This window comes from Ornithodoros turicata, chromosome 3 (assembly GCF_037126465.1).
Source record: "Ornithodoros turicata isolate Travis chromosome 3, ASM3712646v1, whole genome shotgun sequence".
Taxonomy (NCBI): Eukaryota; Metazoa; Arthropoda; class Arachnida; order Ixodida; family Argasidae; genus Ornithodoros; species Ornithodoros turicata.
In genome coordinates, this window is record NC_088203.1 from 68,211,632 (window position 1) to 68,233,070 (window position 21,439).

At 44.1% G+C, this 21,439-nt stretch overlaps 1 protein-coding gene across 1 annotated transcript in view; it reads right to left on the bottom strand.

The window, feature by feature from the left end:
- The window catches only part of LOC135388575 (uncharacterized), a 225,831-nt gene that overhangs the window by 74,822 nt on the left and 129,570 nt on the right, over positions 1 to 21,439 (bottom strand). The window contains exon 4 of the mRNA XM_064618195.1: positions 13,950 to 14,084. Coding sequence (XP_064474265.1) covers positions 13,950 to 14,084 — 135 coding nt within the window. The remainder of the gene's footprint in view (positions 1 to 13,949; positions 14,085 to 21,439) is intronic.

A 21,439-nucleotide genomic window follows, 5' to 3' on the forward strand; every position in this document is an offset into this window, starting at 1 on the left:
GAATGAGCATGCAGGTGATAGCAGTAAACAAGCAAACAATGAAGGAGAACATCCCCATACCGCGTTCATATCAATTTGCAAGTGCTACTTCGCACCAACCAGTAACGCAATGTATGTATGCTTTTTTTATTCTGTTCAGTGCACAGGTGTTTGCCACAAACACGTTCCAGTCCATAAGCTCTAAGAGAACATAGGCTACCACCCTGCCTATACTCGATTTATATATCGATATAGACATATATCGATACAGCTGCGATCGTATCAAGGCTCAATTTCTATGTTCCACATTGCAGCACTAGAACCCACAAAACATTTTATGTATGTGGTAATAGTTACGAGAAATCACCTTCTTTGAGGCTTCAGATTGTATACAACTCCCATTCCGGGGTTTTTGTTCTGTTCAGTGGTGACTTATTTGGCGTCGTACGCCAACTTCGATGCCTCCTTCATGATGGGTGCAAAGCAAGGTCAGTTGTTGCCTCGCCATCTACACGGTTTTGTCTTTGTCGTAGTATTTGTTTTTGTTTTGTTTTATGTAATTATGGTGTTTTAATTCATTTCTTTGTATTGAGTGTTTGTATGATGCACCATTAGGGAGGCCCTCTGGCCGTTCATGGGCACCAGAAAAATAGAAATAAATAAATACATAAATAAAACATCTCGCGTTCATGACTTTATCAGTATAAGAACGCCTTAGGTGGGGTAATGCCAGAGGAATCCCTGTCGTTGACAAAAATTTTAGACATTTTCTGTGTCTGTGCACATCCATCTTTGCAACACTTTCTCAATTTCTTATTATAAATTTCCCATGTTTCCCCTCATACCAGTCCAATTGCAGCCATTGGTGTGGGCTCAGGCCATTTGCAGACCGCTACCGTAGCTTACATCTTTGCAAGTTGTTGGTGTTTCACTCAGTAGGTGATCTACATCCTCTGCGAAGATAAGGTATGGTCATGGCTAAGTGTCTTGCCTATGCTCTTTCTATCGAAACATGTTCCCTCATGGCTGTCATGGCTGTTGAAAGCGCGCCAGGTCAAACCTAGACACATTATCTCGAAGCTTGTATACATTATTTCCTGAATGACAGCCGATTTGTATACGTAAGCTCATACTTCTCCACATTCTAAGTAGAAGCTCTACATTTCCTTCAGAATTGAGACTACACCTGTAAAGGTGGTTACAAGTATGCTGCATCCACGGGTTTAGCTCAGCAAGTGCACGGAACTTGACCGCAGATTCAAGCTTTTTCTTAACCCTCTGTTACAAGATCCTCTTGTGGACTACATGGCCACTAAGCATTCCCGAGTATGGCATTTGCATATTGCAATTGTACAAGCTTGTTCTTTTTACCTTTTACTACGTGTACCTTTTATGTCATTGTTGCAGATAGAATTATTGTAACAGAAAATTCAACTACGCAAAGCCTGTGTGCCTTGTTTTGTATTATTTTTGTGCCCTCAATTTGGATTTCCTCCTCACTACCTTCCTTGTTCCCTTGTACATCAGTATAAATATCTGTACCATGTATGTCTGTATCATGCCTAATGAAGGACAGACTCTATTCGAAAGCTTCTGTTTCAGTAAGATTATTTGGATGTTTCAGTCTCTCATGACCGTGAGTTCTGATAATCCTACCTGTGTTGGTAAAGGGAGCCAGCAACCTTTCTAGTAGGTGTCGTAGGTGAGGTCTGTTGAGGTGACTTTAATGTTAATCAGCTCGAGTAACCACGGAACCTGGTCAGCAGGAAATAGTACAAGGTGTCATTTGAATCTGTGAAAACATAAGGCGCTATGAATTCACACCATGGCTGCACTGGTCCCATTGAAAGGGATTGTGCAGGACAGCAGGATGTTCCCTGCAACCATCTTTTTCACTTCTGGCCGAAGTTTTCAAGATAAATTGTGTTCACTTGGGCACTCGGCTTTTGTGGTGCGAAGCGTGATGCGAACATCTGTGGCCACTTTGTGAGATGCACCGGAAGTTCTGAATATGATGCACATTTGATGTACTACTTCTGGTCTGGTGAAGCAGAGGGCACAACACTGCAAAGTAGAAGAGCTTTTAGTATCTGCAATCTTGTATCAGAACGCCATTCAAAACTGTTGTCTTCAGATTTCCAGAATTACTCAGCAGCTGGTTCCACCAGTGGTGCAGATATTGTCATATCATGCACCTGCAAGGCATGCAGAAGTTAAAATGTTAAACAAAACAAGAGCTCGACCCACCTGTGAGCATGAGTGTATATGGACAATAGGTGCTGAATTCATCACTGGATAAAGGTTGAGAGGTGTTGACGGTAAATCATCCATTGACAGGCTTTTACTTCTGAGTTTCACATTCTTGTCAGTCACGATGGAAGCCTGTGTCGCTGATATGAATGAAGAATGCGGTCAGTGCCTATAGCCCATTTTGACACTTATATTCTCCTGCGAGAGCTCAGGGCTCCCCAGGGGAAGGGGGGTATTTTGTTTGGTACATTACGCAGCGTAGACATCACAAAAATCGATTTGAATTTCAAGTGCACCACATATATGTATCATTCCTGTGTATCGGTAAATACATACCTCGTCAGCACTGGTGTTCGCATCGTCAGACGTCACACGTTGAAACACTGGTGTCGGGACTGCCGTCCGTGTGAGAAGTTTTTGACCGTCCGCTGCTACCATTTCGTACAACTCGTCAGAGAAATGGGTTGAGCAAATACGGCGTGGCTCACGAATGTCTTGACCAAGCGCTTGCAACAACTTTCGTTTCCGTGCATTTTCCGTTGGAATCTTGTGGTACACAATGTCCCTTGTCGAAAGAGCACACTTGGTGTATCGCCGAACATTACAGTAGATACCTGGCATAGCTGTCAGGTGAAGCTTTGTTCAATTTCGGCAGGAAATGGAACTTTTTTGCGTACACAAACCTCGCAAGGCCGCAATAAACGCCGTCGCCGTGCAATATGGTTGGGAGGAGAACAAAGAGAGGGCGCTGACCGCACTGACAGTATTTTGGTATACTGTTTCTTCGATATTTTGAAGAATTGTCTCAGTAATTCTTGTGATTCTAAAAGTAGTGTTTATTGGAGATTAGTAGCCTGTCGTAAGTTCATTGTGTATTACTTAGGTATCACGTGACAGGAGTACTCCCATCATGACTTTTTTAGCTGTTACGGGGCGCAACCTACCGTCCGATTTAATTTTTCTAATTTATGTTGTGCAATAATTATCCCGCTTTGAGTGCTTAGGCTCTATGTTAGGCATTACTCAGGCAAACACTACCAGGTCGCACACAGAAACCGGGGGTCAAATTTCACTTTACAGTTCCTTTAAGCTAATTTTGTAATATGTATATCTGAAAGCAAGATCACGGTGTTTGAACCCCGTACCTTGTTCCGCTGTTGCACCCTGACAGGTCACGTTTGACAAAATCGCTTCCAAACCGGCACTCCAAATGGCCAAATTGCCAATTTCGTCAACTTCGGGGCTTAATATCATTTGGTATAAAAATAATATTAAAGATGCCCTAAGCTGATTTTGTCGTATGTATATGTGAAAGTAAGATCACGGGGTTTGAACCCCGTATCTCGTTTTCCTGTTGCACCCTGAGAGGTCGCGTTTGACAAAATCGCTTCCAAAACGGCACTCGAAATGGCAAAGTGGCCAATTTCGTCAACTTCGGATATTAATATCAGTTGATATACAAATAGCATTAAAGATGTCGTAAGCTGATTTTGTCGTATGTATTTTTGAAAGTAAGATCATGGGGTTTGAACCTCGGACCTTGTTCCGCTGTTGCACCCTGAGAGGTCGCGTTTGACAAAATGGCTTCCAAACCGGCACTCGAAATGGCCAAATGGCCAATTTCGTCAACTTCGGGGCTTAATATCATTCGATATAACAATAATATTAAAGATGTCCTGAGCTAATTTTGTCCTATGTATATGGGAAAGTAAGATCACGGGGTTTGAACCGCGTATCTTGTTCTCCTGTTGCACCCTGAGAGGTCCCGTTTGACAAAATCGCTTGCAAAACGGCACACAAAATGGCCAAATGGCCAATTTAATAAAATTCGGGGCTTAATATCATTTGATATAAAAATAATATTAAAGATGTCCTAAGCTAATTTTGTAATATGTATATGTGAAAGTAAGATCACGGTGTTTGAAACCCGTACCTTGTTCTTTTATTGCACCCTGAGAGGTCGCGTTTGACAAAATCGCTTCCAAAACGGCACTCGAAATGGCCAAGGGGCCAATTTCGTAAACTTCGGGGCTTAATATCATTTGATATAAAAATAATATAAAGATGTGCTAAGCTGATTTTGTCGTATGTATATGTGAAAGTAAGATCACGGGGATTGAACCCCGTACCTTGTTCTTCTGTTGCACCCCGAGAGGTAGAGTTTGACAAAATGGCTTCCAAACCGCCACTCGAAATGGCCAAATGGCCAATTTCGTCAACTTCGGGGCTTAAAGGTCAGATATGCCGATTTTGAAGTGCCGCAGAACTGAGCAATACTCGCGCTGTGTGTTCATTACCGAACACTGAATATGTGTGCGAAATATCTTGCTCCAACTGTTCGTAGTTTTTTAGAAAACAGTTTTTTTAGTTCCCACGCCCGGCCGTCAGACCGTCGGCAAACCCTGCGCACGGGCGCACCGACGTCACCGCTCTCGGTTTATCTGTCTTTGGCTTGGCATGGACTCTTGGCTGGGCCGCTTGGCTTCTTTCATTTCGTCCTCTGTGCATCGTACATAAGCGAACAGCTGTTATGTTGTTGCTAAGCCGGAAACAAAGCATGTGAATATTTTTTTTTTTGGCACGGCGTCGTTTTGAAAGTGCACTTCCTTGTTCTGACCTTGCCTTTTATGGGCTGGAGCGATACGATACGTGATATGCCACGGCGAAGTTGTCGAAGATGCGACGGTGCTACGCTGTTAGAACAATTCATCGGAGCATTCAAGTGTTACCTATTATAAGCTGCCAAAAGACCAAGCAGTGCGAAGCTCTTGGCTGACAGTGGTGGTAATTTCCACTGCAAGGATTTCGTCCACGAATGTTATCATATGTTACGAGCGACTCCAGAGGCAGTTTGGAATCTCGGCACGAAATCGTCTGATGAAAATCTGAAGTGCCCGACGCACAACATTTCGAACGTGCCACGGAGGGTCAAGGCAAAAAACGAGAGCAAAAAAGGTAAGTCGAGGTTCAGATATAAAAAATATCGATTGTGCAGCTGTCCTACTGCGCTTACTCTGATATAACCACGATTAACAACACAATAGTATTGATAATCTAACTTCTGAATTATCACAGGTGCACGCTGAAGGCGGAAATTAAGCATGATCTGGCTTGCATCTGGTGCATGAAGAAATTGCTGACACGTTAGTTGCAGTCTACCTCCACCAACAGGTATGACAATGTAATGTTATAATTTGAGTATTCACCTATGTTCAACTTTTGATGTGCACTCGCATGCAGACATCTTGACACCACTTTTAAATCTGCCCTCAAAGTTACAACCTGTGCTTTCAGGGTGGAAAACAAAGGTCGCCATTCCGATTAGCTGCTATCTCCCAGTTCAAGCACTTTTGCTGTCTGGACACTGGTTCCTGTGGATGGGGTGTTACAAGCTTCACTGTCTGATATAGAAGCTACGTTACATTAGTTCAGTTAATGTCTTTTGCACATTTTTGTTACTGTTAGCTGGATTACTGTTGGACATACAATCCTTTGACACACCGAAGCTGATGTTGTTGAAGCTGATAACGTTTTAGAATTTTCAGTGTCATCAACGTCCATTGAGGAACGTGCCTTTACTATCTGTGAATCTTTAATTGAAGAATAGCCCAGAATTCATGTTAACATTGTCTACTCTTATTAATTCACTGTCTGTGTTCTGAGCGCTAAAAAAATGGAAACTATTTATTTGTCACAACTTCACACTGGATGTGGTACTGGCTTGACATGTAAGCTAAAATACCTGGATTCTACAATAATTGTGTTCAACTTGGTGCATTACCGTGGGCAATGCCACATTCACTACATTTTTAGTGGGTCCGGTGCACAAATACTGTGTGAATACTGCATACATACATACTGTTCGATAGACAAAAATACCTGAGCAGTACTGTATAGTCGTTTTACTCAAAGTCCATACTCTTACTGCAAAGTCACAGTACATAGAACAGCAATGTGCAGGTATGCTGCGATAGAGATTCACAACAGAAAGAAGACTGTTGAGAGCATCTAAATTTTAATGAGACGAGACTTTCGTGCACAAGGCTGCTCTTGTTAATGTCTAACATGAAGTTACAAAATCCCAGAATATATAAAACATGTTGTAATGTAGAGAGCGAGGTTGGTACAGACATAAAAATAATTATACAATGATATATAATAAAATAAAAAGGGGGTACAACTCCCCCCTCAACTCAACTCGACAACTCAATAACTCTACTTATTCTCTACCTTACAACATGTCATATATTCTGGAATTTTGTGACTTGATGTTAGACCTCAAGAAGTACAGCCTTTTGTGCAAAAGTCTTCTTTCTGTTGTGCACAATCATTATACAGTAAATACGACTATCCATTTCTTGTCATTAAATGCTTTTTTTCTGCAGTGATGAGCATCCATAAGGACACATGCCAGAAAGGGAGTCTCTTTGGGATGACAAACCCTCATCACCTCATGAGGATACAATGGTTGACGAATGGTTCTCAAGTACATCGAAACTTCAACAAATAATTCATGAAGAAGCCAGTCAGTGCTAGCACCAGGAATTGAACGTGGACCGTCCTGCTACCAGTCAGAGATGTTACATTTCAGGCGCTCATTGACTTTTGGTGAATTACTTGTTGACTTTGTCCCAAGGTGGAGCTCGCCACAGCTCATTTGCCTATCTGTTAATGTTGTGGCGTGTGTTGCGTTTTTCTCTTTGTGTGTTCCAGACTCAGAACGGTTAATTTGGATCAGGTCACTGACGTTTCATTTAGACATGGCAAACATAAAGTGGTGTTTCTCAACACAACTTAGCAGTGGCCTTCATGCATTACTGCTACGGCCATTAAGCGTGAATGGAAAGCTCCACATTATGCATGATGTAAAACCCCAAGACTAGGGAACACGAAGGGACAGACAAACACGTCCCTTTGTGTTCCCTAGTCTCGGGGGTTTTACATATGCATCATCTTCACCAGCTCGCTTGCTTCCTAGCCATTTTTTGTGCACATTATGTTCACTCTACTTTTATCATGTGCTATATAATCTTGTTCAAGTTCTGTCAAACGACGTTTGATTCACTACACTGTTTATGTGGGTTGAATGGTAGCGCATGAATGCAGGAAGGAAACTGTCATGTTATGGCAAGTGTTTACGTATTGTACATTTAACTACGAATTTTATAGGTTAGCTTTCGCCGGCGTATCATGTCAAGCCATGTTATATCAATTTGGAACGTGTTCTTAGTAGCCAGAGCAGCTGATACACAGTGAGGGCATAGCCCGTGTGTGTTTGTCTTTTCCACCGCAGCCCTTGGGTTTTCTCCCTGATGGCTACAAATGTCAGGGATAGGTTTCAGAACCGGTAGTTCCCGCCAAGTGTGAATTGCTTTTCAGGGGATCATCACGCTGGCAGATGGAACATATGGTTTAAATTATTTGCAGGACAGGAATTGCGTAGCTTCACACAAATACTACTACAACGACGTAAGAGTGGTTTCAAATCTAGCTTTTTTGTGTTCCTGACATTATCGCACGAGATGTAGTATCCACTATGATCCTTTATATGGGGGGTATGTACAGTGCAGTCAACAGATGCTATTTACAAATCTGTGTTTTCTACTGTGTTGAAATGGGGTAGTTTGTGTCTGAGAGCCATAGTGAAGCACAGGCAGCCAAGGACAGACTTTTGCTTTTGATGCCCTCGAGAAACTTGGCAACACAATGCAGGGTCTCTGGATGCTGCCTAAATTTCCAGAACACACAGCTCAAGGCAGCGGTTAAATAATAAGTGGTTAGAGAAATCCAAGACAGCTGCATGTGTAAGCAGTCCGCTGTTGGATTTGCTTCTGTCCGAGATACGTTATCTCAAAGGGAACGCACGGGCACACTCAGAATGATACTAGGGCTTCCTGTGAAATAGAATGAGGAGAGGGGAAGATATATAACCCTTTTTTCTTGTCTGTTATTCTATTGGTTAAATTGTCATTTGCTTAGCAGCATATATGTGTATATTCCAGAGTCTGCTAATAAATATATCAGTTTAGAGCTAGCAGTCGCATTGCAGATGTCTCATCCTGTCCTTGGCTGCTTGTGTTTCACTATGGCCATGCTTGCTATTGCAAGAACAGAAAACAAAAAAAGACAATAGAAAAACACGAAAAGAGCGACCTAAAAAGCTGCCTGTTCTAGTGCTCACATGGAGGCAATGCAATAAGGTAACATGTTCCATTCATGAACTGTGCATAGTAGTACATATCACAACGTCAACCGATTATTCAGATTTTTCTTGAAGTACTTTGTTTTTTGGAGCTTTGTTTGCACAGTCTATTATTGGAGCTTTATGTGATTCCCCTCTTGAGATACCTTAAGATTGCTGATGCTGTGCAGTTTGTTAATTTTGAAACTGTACTGTGCTGAGGTACAAATACAGAATTGTCATATCTGCATTTGAGCACATAGGAATAATTTGTAAGTACTTTCCTTGTTGACATTAATATTTGCACCAGGTCACAACATTGTTGATTGATGGAAAATGTAAATAAATATATTTATTTGCTTGCCAAACAATGCACAAATGTCTTCTTTTCTAGTGAGATATTCCCTGTTGACCAGAAATAAATGTGGGAAAGTTAAAGGGGCACAATGATGGTAGATTCTAGCGTTGCTTTTTGCCACTTCACATATATTCACTGTTGTTCGTGTGCACATGTAGGAATAGGAAGGTAGAGCATGCGCATAAAAAATTTCGTATGCAGCCACACATATGGTTCAGAAGATTAATTAGATGATGTCCAAGCATATATAATTGTGCTTCATGCGCAATGGGTATGCTAACGGATTGCTTCCATGAATTCTTTTTATTTATTTTTATAAATTCTTTTTATAAATGTTATTTTTTTATATAAATTTCATATTGTATACTTATATTTTTATAAATTGAAAACTCAAGTTACACGGCCCCTGTAAGAGGCCATCGAGAATGCTGCAGACAAGGTTGCAACTTACATATTGCTTATCATGTCCTACATACAAAGTGATTTGTACAATAATTCCTGAGCACGGAATTAATTCCGAGACTGGCCAGTGATGTCACCCAGGACGACAAGTCACATAATTACCTCTAACACTTTTACACCCCATGGGCTGAGTTGTGAATTGAAAGAGCACTCTACAGAAGGATAAGGTGCACCTGATTTCTAGGATCTATGCTATGCCCTAACTCTTCAGACACCACATTTCTAAAAACACCATTTCTAAGTGGCAATGTGTGCTCTGGTACTTCTTTTGCGTCTGCATAGTGTGCAACCACATGGCTACTGGAGCTTTCGTGTGCATGTTTTTGTGCGACGGTGCTCATTACAAACAATATCCAGATGTTAGACATAAAATGCAGTAGTTTGTAGCGCGCCACACAACGCAGCGTGGGGGTGTGATTCAAAGAAAGCTTCTGGAAAATGCACAGAATCCCACAAAAAGTTTAAAATGTGATTTGTATTTCGTTTTACGTCTCTCGTCGTTACATACCATCGTCGACGCTGTTGCACATTGATAAATCGTACGTAAAACTTGTCCCATAGCAGTATGCGGTTTCTCAAATACATAGCACAATTTTTTCCTGCAGGAATAAAACGCTGTCGGCATTTTCTTTCTAACACGGCTGTCGAAACGTCAGTCCCCAGGTGAAAAAATAGAGTGGAATCCCAAGTGGGATATAGTGGAACCACTTGAACAACAAAGTGGGTCAAAGTGGAACCACTTTGTCAGCAAAGTGGTTTAAGGTGGAACCACTTGGTCAGCAAAGTGGTTTGAAATGGAACCATTATCTCGCCAATGTGGAAATCAGAGTGGGTTAGACAGAGCCGTTGTGGGCTAAACTGGAACCACTTGGTCAGCGAAGTGGTTCGAAATAGAACCATTTTCTGGCTAAATTGTGTTCACTCCGATGTCAAAGTGGGTTTGGCCAGAGCCTTGTGGGTTAAACTATAACCACTTTGAAAGTCAGAGTGGGTTAGACAGGATCCGCTTGGGGTATCACATGAGGAACACTAAACACGAAAGGAAAGGCAATCCAATCCAATCCATGTCTTCGTATCATTTGAACGATTTCTTCAAAGTTGCGTCGGTTGGATAGCGAGCAATACAATGAAGCTACTGAAACTGCCCAGCATTATATTCCAAGTTCAGCGTGCTTTAGGCGCATATAGGAGGCGAAACTCAATGCCTCGCCTCGCCACGAAACCGCCATCGCCGATGATATCACCCGATTGCAAGTTGCAACAGAACAGGCGTTCCACGGTGCTCGCTCGGATGGCTCGCATGAAGAACAAAGGAGAATGTGATTTCTGCGTCGTGAGCTGCTTCTGCTAATTTCAGTCTCGATTCTGTTGACTTCGCTTCTTGGAAGGGTAAGCCAGTGGACCAACTTACAGTTCGAACATGACTAATATGTGACTGAACTTTTCCTTGAACATTTCAGATTTGGCTTTCTTCATGCTGCACTTCCAATATTGGATCTCGAAATGTCCCGAGATTCATATCGTACCTGATCATCTTAAGAAACGCGGACTGCAGCTTGTCATATTGTCTGTCCATTGTGCGATACCTTGTGACATTGAAACATGTGTATACGTGTGAAACACTTCCCGACAGTGTGCGCGAGATGTTTTCCATTATTGTGTCAACCTGGATATGCCACTTTCAAGGTATGTATTTTCGTAATAAAATAGTGTGTTGCTCAATACCTCATTGTGTGTGTGTGTTTTATGCACGTCGCGAATGTGTGACTGTTTCAGTTTGGACTAAGCTGGCGGCATGATTCCCTTGTCCATGTCAGGTTGGAAGCTTGAAATGAGAACTGACAGTGTTTGACGTTTGTCTGGTCGTTCGTACGTGGCGAAGGCGCATCGTATCGCATGTGTACCTCATGCACGAAACGGTATGTGCGCGGTACTTCATATTTTATCACGTTAGCCGTACCTCTTGAATCATAGAAAGAAGAAGATAATGTACCTGATGTTCGTGTGGTACGTAACCGTTACTGGGCGTACAGTGTAAGCTGGAAACTGAAGTGGACTCACTAGCAAGTGGCTCTGCAAGTGGAACCATTTGCAAGTAGGTCCCAAAGTGGAAAAGGATATGTAAGTGGAACCACTACCAAGTGGTTTCCAAAGTGGAACGGCTTCCAAGTGGATTTTAAAGTGGACAATTTCCAAGTGGTTTCTGAAAGGGGTATTTGTTTCATAAACAACTTGCAAGTGGTTCCACTTGCAGATATTTTCCACCTGGGTCTCTACAATGGGCAAGTGCTGTAAAGGGGCTAACGCAGACGCGACTTGATACAAGTTGTACGTGCTCACAAAACACAAACGACGGATTCCAGTCACAACATCGCACAGAGGTTGGTTCGCGAATGAGTTCGCAGCTACCGCACTGTTTACTTATCGCGGAACGGTGGAACCCGGCTGTCCGCCATCTTCAAGCACAGATACGTGAAGCCGCGAGAAGCCGTAGCTGAAATCCACTGACAAGTACGAAGGCGCGTACACGTCACAATGCCCGTTCGGGCGCATCTACGTCATAAAAATGGCTGCGCCCATGTGTGTTTCGGAATGAATTATCTATTTTTTTTACATGGTACTGTACCGAACTGAGAGAATGAAGGTGCATTTTGGGGAGAGCTGGATGTGGGCTTTCAGAATATCACAACCGTTTCGACTATTTGGGATATCGGCATAGCTGACCTTTAATATCATTTGATATAAAAATAATATTAAAGATGTCCTGAGCTAATTTTGTAATATGTATATGTGAAAGTAAGATCACGGTGTTTGAACCCCGTACCTTGTTCTTTTATTGCACCCTGAGAGGTCGCGTTTGACAAAATCGCTTTCAAAACGGCACTCGAAATTGCAAAGTGGTCAATTTCATCACCTTCGGGGCTTAATATCATTGGATATAACAATATTATTAAAGATGTCCTAAACTGATTTCGTAGTATGTATATGTGGAAGTAAGATTACGGTGTTTGAACCCCGTACCTTGTTCCGCTGTTGCACCCTGAGAGGTCGCGTTTGACAAAATCACTTGCAAACCGGCACTCCAAATGGCCAAATTGTCAATTTCATCAACTTCCGCGCTTAATATCATTGGATATAACAATATTATTAAAGATGTCCTAAGCTAATTTTGTAATATGTATATGTGAAAGTAAGATCGCGGTGTTTGAACCCCGTACCTTGTTCTTTTATTGCACCCTGAGAGGTCGCGTTTGACAAAATCGCTTCCAAAACTGCACTCGAAATGGCCAAGGGGCCCATTTCGTCAACTTCGGGGCTTAATATCATTTGATATAAAAATAATATAAAGATGTGCTAAGCTGATTTTGTCGTATGTATATGTGAAAGTAAGATCACGGTGTTGAACACCGTATCTTGTTCTCCTGTTGCACCCTGAAAGGTCGCGTTTGACAAAATCACTTCCAGAACGGCACTCGAAATGGACAGTTTTATCAAGTTGTATAGTTTAATACAAAATCGATAGAAAATACATAACAGTATGATTTGTATATTACTCACTCAACATACAGTTCTCTGTTCCGTCAGCCCTTTCGAGTTCTGGAAAAAATTACCATTCGCTTTTCGAACTCCGGCCGAACCTTCAGACCGATACTACGATAATACGATAGTATTACGATAATACTGGAACCCTGTCTGAGTCACAACTTTGAAGGCCCTGGGTGAACCAGGATTAACACTCACACATCGTGTCGTGGTTGGCATGTGGCCTGGAGGAGGTACTGAACAAAAATAGGTGATGACATTTCCAGAATTTGACTGCCTTTGTCGAAAAATCGTAGACTAAACATGGGCGCTGTGCAAAAATCGACGGAATCCCCATAGGCGCAATGCATTAAAATTCATTTGGCCAGGGTGCACTAGGTTTATATTCTGCTAGCGCCTTTCATGTGTCCAGGGGTTCTTTACGTGGTGCTGTTCTCTATTAGACGACGACATCTTAAAAAATGTATTCTGTTTTCCTGTAATTGGCATAAACTCTGTCTCCCATTGAATTCATATCCTGTAAGGCCGCTTCCCACATAGCGGCTGAGTATAGTGACAGAGTGCGCCGGCGTGGGCGGGGCGGGGGGGGGGGGATTGCTGTTTTTCTTTCTTTTTTTCCTGCGTAGTGGGTCAAAAGGGGAAAATAATACACGCATGATAGTTGGCCCGTCGGCCTCCTGGCTTCTGCGCCGCTTAGCTGCAGTAGCTCGTGCGCAGCTTGTTATGGGATAGAAGGGCATCCAGAAACCCATCTATGAAACAGACAAACTACTATGTTCGGCATCGGGAGACAATCTACTCGGCGAATTTTTTCGTCAGAAAATTCCTTACCTAGCATATAAACGAATTTCTAAGACCAGCGCTGCTTCCATAGCTGTCGAGGCTCTGGCTGCAACGACAACAGCGCGACGTCCCCCCTAGCAGGAGAGAGTGGGCGGCGCCCACAGGAGAAAGGCTCTGTTTCTGCAAGTTTTCCTCTGCTTCGCGCGGCATCCCTTTTCTCAAAGCCGAGTCATAAGCTGCCATACACTCTCCTGAGCCCACGGTTCCCGTGGTGTTCCCACGGTTCTATCGTCCGAGTATAGTTTTCGGCGCAGAGCATATGAATTTCTGCGGAACCAGTGCAATAACCCTATCGAATTAAAAATAAATGCGTATCTGGTGCTCCCGACTTACCACACGCTGAAAGTCCAAACATGGCCTCATCGCTGTTGTCCCCACAATTGTTGACAGTGTCGCAGCGATACTCCATAAAGATACAGCGGTTATTGTCACACTTGAATAGGCCAGCATCGCACTTGCCATCGTGTGCTGAAACCAGAAACATTTTACGCATGAAACGTCTTTCATAATGTGAGTTCTCATGTTGCTATCCAATTATGTGGACGAAATGTTCTCCCCAAACAAAGTGGTCATTGTGTAAGACAACGATATAGCCATCGCCCAATCCCGTATCACTGCTCACATTCGCTGGAATTCAAACAGGATGAAAGACAGGTCGAGTGAAACGTTTTCTTTGTGACCAGCGGTCGTCGAGGGGAGGTCACAGGAAACCTAAAGGGCTCGAGTGAAGTGTTGTCATGAAATGTCAATCAGGACGAATGCTGATGAGCTCTCCTGATGCGTGCGTGACAATGAAATATATGAAACGCGTACCAATGGACTTACAGAGCAGGCGATAAAGTGTGGCATGGAAACGTCACGGTTCTCCTCCAATCCGAAATTCCAAGACAGCGGTTGCAGGTAAGGTCGCGAAGAAGCACGGGGAAACATTTCACAATAAGAGTGAGCTGAAGGGAGGTGCTAAAAATTAGTTTCATCTGCGTGATAAAACAGTTTAAAACATGAAGTTGCTAAGATATTTTTTATTCCGTGTTAGTGCCGCGAAGCAACTGCGGCTATGAGTGGCGTACAGACGCAGATAGATGGAGAGAGGAGTGCACAGAGGGAGATACGAGGCTTAGTATAGGTCCTGGGCCGACATTCGTCCGGAAAGCCCTGGGAAAGCCCAGAAAAAACCTGAGACAGCACAGCCGGTGGTAGCATTCCAATCCGGCACCCCAGCACGACCTTTCAGCACGACCTTGGATACCACCAACGAGCGGGGCACCTTGACCCGAACGGCCATGCCGCTGGTCCTAAGAGATGTAATACATAGTGTAATGTTCCCAGAGATGGGGCTGAAAGGTCAAGGTCCGTTCCTGTTCTTGCAATGATAAGTTCCTCGGGAGTTTCAAATGTCTTTCACAGATCTGCACTACGGTGGTTATAGTCACGCCGTATTATCGGATACCAGCCGTGGGGTTCCTCAAGTTTTGAGTGAGGCGGTGTAACGTAATCAAAGTTACCAGTAGTTTATTCAGACCACTTAAACCGTCCAGTGCTGGCTACAGACTGTCCCGATGTCCTCTCCCCTCTTCCTCTTCACCTCGGTGCCACTCCTTTCTTTTCCGCCACCTGAAGGGTACGCGGCAACACACTTCCGCCACATGCCGGCGCCAAGGAAGACCACGTCCTGGTGTCTATATGTACAATCCATGAAAAGAGCTATATACACAATGAGTATTTACATGCGGTGAAAGCAGTGCCCCCCCCCCCCACACACACACTTAAGTCTGGACGAAGTCCGCAACAGGTTCCAGATAAGGTTTGAGATTTTCAACGTGAACAAGATCTGTCCATCTGCCGTCGCTGTACTCGATCTCGTACACGACCGGGGACACCCTTGACAAGATGCAGTGTGGTCCCTCGAAAATAGTTGTCTTCGTCAGCCCAGTTGGCGGAGTCCTCAGCAACACTAATTCGCCCTTTTCGAAAGAAACCTCACGGTGACGCTTGTCGAAGAGTCGCTTTTGCTTCTGCTGAGCCAACTTCATATGCTTCGAAGCCAACTTCCGAGCTTCCGCCAGATTGGATCGGACGACGGCAGCATAATCGGACGTTTGCTCCAGGTCAACGGGCTGCCTGCGACTGTAGATGACGTCTAGTGGAAGCACGGCACCCCGGCCGTACACTAAGTAGAATGGAGTCTGACGCACAGTGTCCTGGTAGCCGGTGTTGTAGCAGAACACGACGTACGGCAGTATGTGAGGCCACTTTTCTGCGGTCTCCGCCTCCAACATACGGATCATAGTCTTGAGTGTCTTGCAAAATGTAAAACCCCGAGACTAGGGAACACGAAGGGACAGACACAACACGAAGTCTCAAACACAGCTGAAAATTTTACTTCACAAAACAAGAAATATATACAAACAGAAGGGAAGGGAACACCAGTTGAGAACAAAATAGGAGGTCATTTCGGGGGAACGAGCAGTCTGTTCAAGGCCGGACCGAGGATTACGGAAGGTTTGCTGACACAGTTCCCACAAGAAGTTATGAAAAGGGTCTCTCTCAACAGTCTTCTGTGAGGGTCCACTTCGGATGCCTTTACAATTCTTTCATCCCATAGAGGGAAGCATTCTTCCATGAGCATGGAATGAGCATTCTTCCATATGTTTTGCAATTTCAGAGTTTGAAGCTTTATTTTTTACTTTTAAAGAATGCTCTCTCAAACGATCATTTAAGCAACGTTTTGTCTGGCCAATATAACAGAAACCACAAGCTAAGGGGATCTGGTAAAGAACGTTTGAAGAACAGGGGCAAATTTATTTCGGTGATTCTTGCAAAAAACTTCAGGTTTGGCGAAAGGCGTGAGGCGGTCAAGACGGAAGTTGTTCTTGAAAACGATGTTGATTTGAAAATTATTCGCAACGGCTAACAAGTTGTGAGACGGGTAAAACCAGAGAGAGGTAAACCAGAGAAGGGTAAAACCACCCGTTTGGGGACAGAGGGCTTAGTTTTGGGTGAACCAAGAAGCAAGGTGTTTAACAAAACATTCAAAGCACCAAGTAACATGTGATGGGGGTAACCAGCATCATTCAAACGGAGACGCTGACTTTCCACAGAGGGAATTATATGATGACAACAAGATTTTTTTACGGCATTTGATAGGATACCTGTGATCAAACCCCGTTTTACAGTTTTAGAATGACAACTTGAAGCGGGCAAAATGGGTTTAGCTTGAGATTTGCCGTAAGACCAACAAAGAGCGGGTTGTAACAAGAGTCTGATATCAAGAAACTGAAGCACGCCAACAGTGGGGAACTCACTGGTAAATACAAGCTCTGGGGCTGCGGACACAACTACATTTTTACACTGATCAATAACACTCTCATTTACATTATGCATCATCTTCACCAGCTCGCTTGCTTCCTAGCCATTTTTTCATTGAGTGTCTTGTTAGCTCTCTCAACCAAACCGTTGCCTCCCGGGTGATAAGCGGTAGTCGGTGAGTGACGAATCCCACGATGTTCAAGGTACTTCTCAGTGGACCTGGCCATCATTTGTGTTCCCCGGTCGGTTATAACCATTGGGCAGCCGTGCTTCAGAATGATGCGATGCTCGATGAACTTCTGGATCGTCCTCGCCTCAATGTTCGTGACCGCCTTTGCTTCGACAAATTTCGTGAGGTAGTCAATGGCGGCGATGATGTGTCTGTATCGACGAGCCGCTTGCAGTGGACCTACGATGTTAAGCCCGACTGTGTGGAATGCGGTGTCCACATCCACAGGCTGGAGCAGACCGAAAGGGGCCGACGACGTAACCTTCATCCTCTGACATAAGTGACAGCTGGGTCATTCCATGCGAAATCACCCAAAGGTCGTGCTCGACCCCCCTCAGTTTTGCTTCCAAAAATTATCATAGACTCCTTATTGCAAATAAAGAAATTTTCCCGAGTTTTACTGGACAATGTTGAACTGTTGTCGATTTAGGCGGGGTCAAAGTTCGTCAGAGCCACGAAAACCATGCTACGAAAAAAGTTACCTACTGAGCAGGCTTTTGAGTCTGGGTGGACTTTCGTGACATAGAATGAAAGACCGTGGCCCTAACATTCTGCCAGTATCACGTTCTTCCCTCGTGTTTCATTTTCGGCCAGTGAAACAGGGCTGCTTTTAGGCGCTATATCTTACAACTTTGCGCCTTGCTAAGGGCACTTTTCGCACAAGCTGTAAGGACCAAATAAATTCAGAGTGTTCTGTATCTTCCATACTTCAAAATCACATGTTTTGAAGGCCGACCACGCAATACTTTTTTCCCCATTTAATCCCAAATGCCGTACTTTTGGTAAAGTTGGCCGTTTTCAACGCCATTTTTGAAAATGAAGCGGTCGGCCGAGAACAATGCAAATAGATGGAGACGACAGATCAATATCTATACTAAAGCATATAAAAAAATTGAGAAGGTACTTTTTGATTAGGGTGAGAAAATAATTTTTATACCCCATCCACTTTACACATAGTTACGCTGAACGGCGCACGGGTGAGTCGCGAGGCTTGGCTCGGATAACGTTTTTCCGTGTGGTGAAATTTTCCTATCCCTTATGGAGGACCAGGACAGACATTATATTCAGCTAAGTCACATCTATGCTACTACCGCGTACTGGCCCGAGACGTTCATGTGGTGCGTGCTAATCTATCCACACTGAACAGCTGGCTGCTGCTGATCACCCAAGGAGGCTGGAACTATAAAAACAGTTTACTTGCAATTCAGACTGCCTACACATTTTATTTTCGCGATTGTAACAGTTTGAAGTAAGAGCAAAAAGATATCCACGTAAATGAATGCACAACGGTTTCATTATTATTTTTCATATTTTCCTTTCAAACGGCAAGCATAGGCGACCATTGCTAGGGTACCTCATTAGAAGTGACCACTAGAATTTCCTCTGTACGGCGAAAAGATAGGTCTTGAACGCTGCTCCGACTGGAGTTTCCGTGAGTGCCACGCACTTTCATACCGTAGTCCTTCATTTTGCACGCACGCATTTGCTGACATTCATACTTCGGCCATTGTTGAACACAACGACTTCAGCAAGAAACTTGGAGCAATAACAACTTTTTTGGTTACCCGGCATGCATCACATGTGAGAAAGACGATCATAAACTAATCAGCTGAGCCGCGGATGAGCTCTCCTAAGCCGATTTCAAGACCATGTGTTAAAGGTTACGTGGATGTACGAGCGCGTGTTGGGACGCTACAATGCAGCAAAAGCTATCCACTCACAACGTGATCTGCGTTGCTATTAATAATAAGAAACGCGCATTTGAAGTTATAGTATCGTTTGCTGATAATGTTCCTTGTGAGTGTGAAAGCATCGCTGTCGTTTCTCATGATTGCCACTTCAAATAGCCGCGAATGGAAGACTCTGAGAAACACCTACTAACAATACTTATCAATGCAATGATAACTATAAAAACTACGCATTTGATTAACAAAAGGGCTGGCAAACAAGAGGAAATGCTCATATCCGGCCGCACGACGCGGCTTGTGAAACCTAGGCACGCGATCTGTTCGCGCGCCTCACAGCACAGGGAACCATAGGGAGCCGTCTCGTGCGGCCCTCGCGTAACCATGTGGGACATAAAAAATATTTTCTCGCCCTTATCAAAAAGTACCTTCTCAATTTTTTTATATGATTTAGTAGAGATATTGATCTGTCATCTCCATCTATTTGGATTGTTCTCGGCCAACCGCTTCATTTTCAAAGACGGCGTTGAAAACGGCCAACTTTGCCAAAAGTACGGCATTTGGGATTAAATGGGGCAAAAAGCATTGTGTGGTCGGCCTTCAAAACATGTGATTTTGAAGTATGGAAGGTACAGAACACGCTGAATGTATTTTTCCCTTCCAGCTTGTGCGAAAAGTGCCCTTAGCAAGGCGCAAAGTTGTAAGAAATAGCACCAAAAAGCAGCCCTGTTTCGCTGGCCGAAAATGAAACACCAGGGAAGAACTTGATATTGACAGAATGTTAGGGCCACGCTCTTTCATTCTATGTCACTAAAGTCTACCTAGATTCAAAACCCTGCTCAGTAGGTAACTTTTTTCGTAGCTTGGTTTTCGCGATTTTGACGAACTTTGACCCCGCCTAAATCGACAACAGTTCAACATTGTCCAGTAAAACTCGGGAAAATGTATTTGTTTGCAATAAGGAGTCCATGATAATTTTCGAAGCAAAACTGAGGGGGGTCGAGCACGACCTTTGGGTGATTTGGCCTGGAATGACACAGCTCTGAACGAAGCGCTGGACGTCATTGTACATCTTCGGCCAGAAATACTTTTCACGAATACGCTCAAACGAGCGGCGAATGCCCATGTGACCACCGAACCCCCCACTGTGGAACTCGTGTAGGACCTCAGACCGCTTACCGCTTGGAAGACACAAAAGGAACCGTTGGTGGAGAGGGCCGGCATCTTTCTTGTATAGGACGCCGTCGAACGAGACGTATCTCTTGCTAACTTTCTTCTGCACCTTTTTGGTACCTATATTCTGTGCAAGAATGTCGAGGTATTGCTTGCAAAACGGATCGCTTTGCTGATGATGCTTGATTTCCGTTGATGTGGCCTGCATTATCTCACAGGAAACAGCAAGGATAACATATTTTGTTTCAGGCGCTGAAGGTGGAGTGCGCGACAGGCAACCTGGACCTTTGTGAGACGCTCCAGACTTGTAAATAACCTCGAAGTCGTACTCTTGGAGTGCCAATGACCATCGTAACAGCCTTTGGTTCCCCTCCTTGTAGTGAAGGACCCAACATAGAGCATGATGGTTCGTAACTACTTGGGGAATTTTCTCCCAGCGAGGAATGGACGCAGCTGGTCGAGTGCCCATTTAACAGCAAGCGCTTCCAACCCTGTAGATGCATAGTTTTCCTCTGCGGAGTGAAGGGAACGGCTCAAGTAGATGATCGGGCGAAACTCTCCACTTTTATCTTCTTGCAAAAGAATTGCCCTGAGGCCCTGGTACGATGCGTCCGGGTGAACTTGTACCGCGAACCGAGGATCCTCAGAGAAGTGCTTCAGGACGGGCGGTTCACACAGCGCCTCTTTGAGCTCCATGAAGGCTCGATCCTGCTCATTTCCCCATTGAAACTGTATGTTCTTCCTCAACAGTCGACGCAGGGGGCTGCGATTGCGATGTGATTAGGAATGAACTTCCTGAAGTAAGACGTTAAACCCAAGAATGATTGAAATTCGGAGACGTTGCGGGGTGCAGGAAACGAGGCTACTGCTTCGAGCTTCGCAGGGTCCGGCAGAATACCATCCTCTTGAACTATGTGGCGCAGATACACGACGGAAGAGCAGAAGAAATAGCACTTCTTTGCTTTGAATTTGAGGTCTGCCTTGATAAAGCGGTCGAATACTTCCTGGAGGTCTTGGGTGTGCTGCAGAAAAGTCTTGCTATACACTATGCAGTCGTCCATGTATACTAGGGCACTGCGGTACTTTATCCCAGCGATGACGTTGTCGACGGTCCGTTGGCAAGTAGATGGCACGCCTTTACCCCCAAAAGGCATGCGAAGATACTCATACAGGCCCCACTGCGTAACGAATGCAGTTTTCGGGGTATTTTCAGGGTTCATCTGAATTTGGTGAAATCCAGAGAGCAAATATAGGGCTGAGAAAAATTTGCTTCCGCTCCGCAGCAGCCAAGGCGTCGTCTATCCTTGGAAGCGGGTGCACGTCGTTCTCGGTCAGTGCGCTGAGCTTGCGGTAATCAACGCACATCCTGGTGGTGCCATCTTTCTTCTTTACAAGGACAAGAGGTGATGCCCAAGGACTTCTAGAAG